The following is a 7,797-nucleotide window of genomic DNA, read 5'->3' on the forward strand; positions in this document are numbered from 1 at the left end:
CTCAATATGGACTCGTAGTACAACCAGAACTACATGTTCAAACATGACATAGAAATCTGACAGGGTAATCAGTTGATTACTGATCGCCCTGAACTGAGCATTTGACCACATAATAGCAAACCCAGCTTAAGAAGCTCACGTCTTCAACAACACATTTATTAGAATAAGTCCGCAGAGATGTTAAGACGTCATTACATAAGAGGTGATCTGATCATCAGGAAGGTGAACATGCGAAAGCCTTTAAGAGCAGCTCAGTGGAATAGATGGAAGGCCTCAAGAAAGAACACATGACCACAATTTTTTTTTTTTTTTTTTTTTACATTTATTGCTTTATCTGAATACCGCATTGAAAGCCCAATCATTCAGAGCATACACAAACTATACAATTATATATGGTTTCACAAAGGCAGTGAACATATACTGTATCACAATCTACAAAAATCTACTTTACAGAAATTTAAAATTCTACATATCAAAAAGTACAGCTGCAGAAACAGGTGTAAAGCTGGTAACCAGTAAATGCTCTGGATATCTGTCAGTCAAACAACTTGGTGACATCACAATACAAAGCAGAAGTCATCTTTGTACTTACAGCTGGTTTTGGAAATGAAATAACTGGCTGTCAAAAAACATATTTTCCAAAATAAGTAATTCAGATGAAATGTTCATATAAATGATGGTTCAATGCACCCAAAATGATATGTTACATTTTAAGGTAAAAGGTAGCATGTTATATTACTCTGAGCTGGGTCGGTAGTGTATCATCGCAAAGAAAATAGATGCATTTAAAAAGGAGAATAAGGACACATATGGAAAATCTATTTCAATACTCCCAACTCACGAGGAAAATAGATGGGGGGGAAACAAACAAGGAAATATAAATTTTTTCAACAACCAAGATGGCGGCACGAGTAAAAACAGTGGTATGAGCTGGATGCTAAGGCTTGTGCTTCAGTCAGAAACAGAAATGATTATAGCTAGTTCATCGCCGGAATGAGTAACTGACAGCATAAATAATGAGGAAGTTAATTAGCGGCGATAGCTTTGTCTCGACTCTGGTGTGGCAGAGGTGATAATCCACAGAGAGAAACTGGCTACAGGGAAAAAACTGCCTGGTTTACTTTTCCTGACAAATGCTTAAACTGATGAGGGGAAAAAGCCAGCGAACACCCCGACCTATCAGCACAGCTACAACAAACATCATCTGCAACCCCAAAGACTGATCAAGGCTGAAACAAAGACCTCTAGAGACCACAAGCCTTAAAATGAAAACTCTAAATAATGTAGAAACAAAATCCAGTTTATATTTGATTCAAAATAAAAATGTTTATGCCCACATCAGGTGGTCATTTTGAGGAGTGCCCAAAATGTAGACAAGGCGTAAAGTATCTAGGGGACCAGGATGGCGCATCCCCTTCACCGGTGACACTCAAGCTGGACTTGAGGACAGATGTTCTAAATAGTCAACAGATGGATGCTGAGGTCCTAGTCCTGCTCCATGGGCTCCTCACTGGTCCCAGTGTCCAGGCTACCGCTCTCCATGGCGCCCTCTGCAGGTGGCTCAGAAGTACTGCTAGAGGGAGCAGAGGCTCTCTCTTCCCTGGCTCCACTCTCCTCACTGCAACTGCTGCTGACACTACTGCTGCTGCTGACTGGGTCACTGCCCTCATCGCTGTCCCGCGTCTCAGAGCTCTCCAGGACGCCAGCAGGGGCCTGCTGTTCTGACTGGTCCATGTCATTACATTCCTCTTGGGAGCCACAAGGAACCTCCCTCTCTGCCTGCTCGTCCTCCCCGGGCCCTGCTGATGGCTCCAACTGTGTGCTCGATGGCTCTGTGGGACAGGCAAGGACACAAAAATAGAGTTACTAATGTTAACTGCATAAGGGTTGATGTAGATCTGGCAAGCAGATAAGCTGAACCTGCGATGAACACCTCAGAATTCTGCCAATTCAGGCAACTCCTGGTTCTGCTCATACACGTGCTAATATCCACAAAGGATTGTACCAGCAATGCATGTCGGCATGATGGGCGAAAATAAAGAGTGAAAAACCAGTCCTACCTTGGTCTTCACAAGTCCCAGCAGTACTGGGAGCCTCACTTCTCTTCTCGTCCTCCTCCTCCTGGACCATGGACTCTGCCTCTTCCGACAAACTGTCATTGTGGCCGTGTCTGAGGGTGTCCCCCTCCTGCTCATCCTCTTTGCTGAACTTGAGCCTCTTCACCTCGTGTTGCTCAGCCTCCATATCCTCTTCTTCCTCGTCGGCATGGTGCTTGTTCTTCACAGAGCTCCCCTGGGTACCTGATGCCGACACCTCACTGAGAGAGCGAAGATTCATCACACATTCAATTCATCAAAAGAAAAAAGTAGGAAGTGAGTATCACACGGTCTGTTGGGTAGCAACTGAAGTACCTGGAGGGTTTGTCATGTCCCTGCTCTGTGGTAGGGTCTTTGTTTTCTGTACTGTCCGGTAGGCCGTTTGTCGCTAGAGAGAGCTTTGGTCTGTTCAGCGGCCTGGGGGTCCCTGGGCCATTCACTTTCCTGCAAGAAAATAGAGGAAGAGTGAAAGAAATGTAGTGTAAGAAAAGTGTCAGAAATGTGAGTGGTTTACCTTTAGGCAATTATCACTGAGGAAACTAGGGTGAGAAAATAGGAACCTGTCATTTGAGCTTTACCTCTCCGTAAAAGCAGATGCGTTCCCAGGCAACATGACACCATTCATTCTATTCACACCACTGCATCCGTTTTTCCTTCATGACAGAGAGAAACAAAGTAATTCAAAAAATATTTTACTTCATATAACCTATACTGAACAAAAATATAAACGCAACATGTAAAGTGTTGATCCCACATTTCATGAGCTGAAATAAAAGATCCCAGAAATGTTCCATACACACAAAAAGCTTATTTCTCTCAAATGTTTACATCCCTGTAAGTGAGCATTTCTCCTTTGCCAAGATAATCCATCCACCTAAAAGGTGTGGCATATCAAGAAGCGTATTAAAAAGCATGATCATTACACAGGTGCACCTTGTGCTGGGTAAAATAAAAGGCCACTAAAATGTGCAGTTTTGTCACACAACACAATGTCACAGATGTCTTAAATTGGGGGCGCATGCAACTGGCATGCTGACTTCAGGATATCCACCAGAGCTGTTGCCAGGTAATTTAACGTTCATTTCTCTACCATAAGCTGCCTCCAATGTCATTTTCGAGAATTTGGCAGTACTTCCAACTGGCCTCACAACCGCAGACCACGTGTAACCACGCCAGCCCAGGACCTCCACATCCGGCTTCTTCACCTGCGGGATCATCTGAGACCAGCCACCCGGACAGCTGATGAAACCGAAGAGTATTTCTGTCCGTAATAAAGCCATTTTGTGTGGGGAAACTCAGTCTGATTGGCTGGGCCAGCTCCCCGGTGGGTGGGCCTATGCCCTCCTATGCCCTCCCAGGCCCTTCCAGTTGTGAAATCCATAGATTAAGGACTAATGAATTTATTTAAATTGACTGATTTCCTTATATGAACTGTAACTCAGTAAAATCGTTGAAATTGTTGCATGTTGCATTCATATTTTTGTTCAGTATAAATACAACGAATCACCTCTTTGTAAAAATGTTTCCTTGATATAATGTATAACAATAAGGACAAAAACAACACTTACTCTGAAGTAGGATGCACACAGCTGACCACCATCACATTCTGGAAGAAGAAAAACCCTTCAACACAAACACTTCAAAATATAAATACTATACAACATATAGAGACTACACACATCTAATCTAGTATAACACTGCACAACTGCTCCTAAACAGACATGGCACTCCACTCACCTTCTCAACACCTCTGAGGAATTTCTCTGTCCCTGTGTAATTCCTCTTGGGTTCTGTAAGCAGCTCACACAAACGCTGAATCGTAAACGGAATTCTGAGGGAAGTAAGTGAGGAGGTTACTCAAATAAACCTGAGGTAGGGCTAGCTCAAGAAAAAAGTGAAATTAGATAGGTATAAAATAAACTATAATGACATGCGTGTTTACAATATGGTTGCCATTGGGGCGGCAGGTAGCCTAGTGGTTAGAGCGCCGGGCCAGGGGTTAGAGCGCCGGGCCAGGGGTTAGAGCGCCGGGCCAGGGGTTAGAGCGCCGGGCCAGGGGTTAGAGCGCCGGGCCAGGGGTTAGAGCGCCGGGCCAGGGGTTAGCGCGCCGGGCCAGGGGTTAGCGCGTTGGGCCAGTAACAGAAAGGTTGCCAGATCGAATCACCGAGCTGACAAGGTACAAATCTGTCTTTCTGCCCCTGAACAAGGTAGTTAACCCACTGTTCCTAGGACGTCATTGTACGGTAAATAAGAATTTGTTCTTAACTGACTTGCCTAGTTAAATAAAGGTAAAAATAAAAGAAAAAATAAATTTGAGCACTACAGTACGTGTGACATCTAGAAAGCCTCTCCAGTAGATGGCGCCCTTGTACAACCACCACAAAGTCAGCAACGTTAACTCTTTAGATGGCATGACATGATCGCAAGAAAACAGTTGATTCTAAAAGGTTATACTGGTACCTACCCATTGTATCCATTCACAATCTTCAGTATCCTCTCCTTCATGTCCTCAAATGGAATGGAGTCCACATTGGGATTGGCTACCCCCCTTTGATCGGGTGCTGAGGCATTGAAGTCGTCCATCACCTTCTCCAGTTTGAAGAGGAAATAGCTTTTAAACTGAGACCACTGAACACTGGAAAGACAGAGCACAGATCTCTTAGCAAAAGTAATACAGCACATGCAGAAGAGAAGACTAGGCATGATCTAGGACTATGCCTTTTACATAATTTCAACCAGTGATGTTTAAGTTATCCCACTGAGCATGCTTCATCCTCTCATATGCATGATATCTGTAGCTACAAGCTTGACAATATGAACATTCCTTACATGGTTTCTCCAGTCTTCGCAACATGACACAGAAACTGGTCGAGCAGCGGTGCCACTTCTTTCTTCCCTTTGTTGTCAAAGTCTAAAGAGAACAGTAATATCAAGTCAGTTAGCACAACACAACAGAGCAGGGAACTTTGGATAGATTGGCTTGCTTATGAAGCCATTGACGTTAACTAGCTAATGTTAATGATGACTTGTGACTACAACACTGTCAGTGTGTTCATGCTATTTATGCTGCAGTAGTTTGTGTCGGGGGGCTAGGGTCAGTCTGTTATATCTGGAGTATTTCTCCTGTCTTATCCGGTGTCCTGTGTGAATTTAAGTATGCTCTCTCTCATTCTCTCTCTCAGAGGACCTGAGCCCTAGGACCATGCCTCAGGACTACCTGGCATGATGACTCCTTGTTGTCCCCAGTCCACCTGGCCGTGCTGCTGCTCCAGTTTCAACTGTTCTACCTGCGGCTATGGAACCCTGACCTGTTCACTGTGATTACTATTATTTGACCATGCTGGTCATTTATGAACATCTTGGTCATGTTCTGTTATAATCTCCACCCGGCACAGCCAGAAGAGGACTGGCCACCCCTAATAGCCTGGTTGCTCTCTAGGTTTCTTCCTAGGTTTTGGCCTTTCTAGGGAGTTTTTCCTAGCCACCGTGCTTCTACACCTGCATTGCTTGCTGTTTGGGGTTTTAGGCTGGGTTTCTGTACAGCACTTTGATATATCAGCTGATGTAAAAAGGGCTATATAAATACATTTGATTTGTTCAGCCATTTAGCTCACCAGCTCAAGAAAGGAAAATGTCAAATGGAGCCGATCGACTTAGCTAGCTTGCTAACTAACACTGACACCAACTGAAAATGTAATTGTGTTCTCATAAACCTTTATAGCGACCTACCCAGCGAGCTAGCTAATTGTGGCCATTGGCATTGGCCAGGTTAAGTGAACTCAAACTTGCAAGCTAGCATGTTAGCTAGCTCGCTGGACAACTTGCCAGTTAGCTACATAACATCAACAATTACCTTCATAGTATTGTCTTACTGGCTAGTTAGCTAACTAACGTAGTCAATAGAAAAGTTCACAATCCAACTAACTGGAAATGGTAGCTAACTACCAATGGTGTATACATCATTGCTAACTACCGGTAGCTAACTTAATCAGTTCATTAGTTTGCTAACGTTAGCTAGCTAAGCTAACGTTAGCTGTGCGATGGAGTTGTCAACAGCACCATGGCTAACTAGCTAGTTAAATTGTTGAATCCAGAAATAAATATATAAACCTCTGGTGGTTTGAGAATTGATAGCTAGCTACCTTTAAGCTAAAGGGGAAACGCTAACGTTAGTTAGCAACATTGCTTATTCTTCCGAATGTTAGCATTAGCTGACTAGCTAACATACGCTTATAGCTAGCTAACGTTAGCTACATTCAACACCTTATGGCAATATAACCACTGTAGTATAGAAAAAAGTCGAACAAAAAGTCTGACTTTCTTTAAGTATTACGCTATTCATAAGAAACCCAAAAACCTTTAAACGCCTCTTGGAGTGAGTCAATTTCCATCATGTTGTTGTCCTCTGTCAATCTCTTGGAGCAAGAGGCAGACTAGTGGTGGCTGCGTTCAACACAAAAAAGTAGTGTGTCCATTCTACCTGGGATCCTTGGGACGTCCATAGCCCACATTGAAGTTGAAATGTAAAATGGTAAGGATAGGTTTTAAGGTTAGTGTGTAAGGGTTATGGTTAGGGTATGGATTAAGGTTCTAACAAAGAGATATAACAATGAGATGTAGGTTTAGTTATACACATTTTTGGTTAGGGTATGGACGTCCAAAGCATCCCGGATAGCGCTGCCCCATAACATGTAAGGGGAAGAAGAAGCGTTTTAATATGGCGCTCGTGAGGTCATTGCGGATCAGATTCAGAACGCAGAAAGTACAAGGAGTACGCTGCTGTTCAACAAGTTGCAAAATAGATTAAGTAAAGGATCATTGGAACGCAGACCAGATGGGGGTACATTCAACAAATATCATCTAACAAAGTGAATATTCTTCAAATCTGTTGTGATTATATTATAACATAGCTCACAATGTGGTTACTAAAGTCCGATTTGGATTTACTGTTTTTGGCTGTATAACATATACAAGTGATCCATTTTCAGGTTTAGAAGAAGTGACTGATAAAGGCTAACTTCCGTTCGTATTAACTGACATACAGAAATCGGTGGTGCTAGTCAATACTGTTTTTAACTGTAATGCAGTCGATTGTTAACGACATCAGGGTTGACTTGACATCCATACAAGCGTCATACTCCGATTTTGACCTCAACATAGTGTGAAATACACATAAACAAGAGCCTAAATGTAGGCTAATTTTGCTGGGGGAAATGAGGCGACCCAGGATCTCGACCCACGGTCCTTTCCCCCACGCGTTTCCATGGCAATTATATTGTTTCGGATCGAGTTCAATAGGCTCAATGCATTATACCGTTATTGACCTCTCTACCACAGCTAGAATAATGAGACAGATATTTCACTGGAAGTATAAATGTGAAGCATCCGGTTGGCGTTTCCACTCACTACCAAATATGGCGGGCAGTGGAAGAAGATGGAACGAGATTGATTTTGGCCAACATTCTGCAAATTTTCTCATCGATTAAACATTTGATCTCAATACAGTCGTCTGTTCCCAAAACTAGAATATTTTATGAACAGTGGACTAAGTTTTGTAGACTTTACCCTTTGCAAAGGTTTTTAAAAATCGCGCCGTTTAAGAGTGCAAAGACGAATATAGTTACTGCACACGCGCACTTTAGATTAGGCGTTCCCTAACAGACATATGGAGATGTTTACTAGAACGCGCCAATAGGATATC

The 7,797-nt window shown here is 43.0% G+C and overlaps 1 protein-coding gene across 1 annotated transcript; it reads right to left on the reverse strand.

The window, feature by feature from the left end:
* Positions 1-321: 321 nt before the first annotated feature.
* Positions 322-6,563, reverse strand: LOC120064960 (serine/threonine-protein phosphatase 4 regulatory subunit 2-B-like). The gene is made up of 9 exons (XM_039015570.1): positions 6,454-6,563; positions 4,926-5,007; positions 4,561-4,731; positions 3,834-3,927; positions 3,665-3,702; positions 2,675-2,749; positions 2,412-2,540; positions 2,061-2,317; positions 322-1,832 (listed from the first exon to the last, which is right to left on the reverse strand). The coding sequence occupies exons 1-9, from the start codon at positions 6,488-6,490 to the stop codon at positions 1,486-1,488; spliced, it is 1,230 nt and encodes a 409-aa protein (XP_038871498.1). The 5' UTR covers positions 6,491-6,563; the 3' UTR covers positions 322-1,485.
* Positions 6,564-7,797: the final 1,234 nt, after the last annotated feature.

Source organism: Salvelinus namaycush, chromosome 20, assembly GCF_016432855.1.
Source record: "Salvelinus namaycush isolate Seneca chromosome 20, SaNama_1.0, whole genome shotgun sequence".
NCBI classification, from domain to species: Eukaryota; Metazoa; Chordata; class Actinopteri; order Salmoniformes; family Salmonidae; genus Salvelinus; species Salvelinus namaycush.

Bases quoted from the DNA above. Each gene is read 5' to 3' on its own strand.
- LOC120064960 (XM_039015570.1), bottom strand. From the start codon at position 6,490: ATGATGGAAATTGACTCACTCCAAGAGGCGTTTAAAG. The intron at 5,008-6,453 runs GTTTTTGGGTTT...TGTTCTCTTTAG, and splicing joins ACTCCAAGAGGCGTTTAAAG to ACTTTGACAACAAAGGGAAG. The intron at 2,750-3,664 runs GTAAGTGTTGTT...TCTGTCATGAAG, and splicing joins TGTGTGCATCCTACTTCAGA to GAAAAACGGATGCAGTGGTG.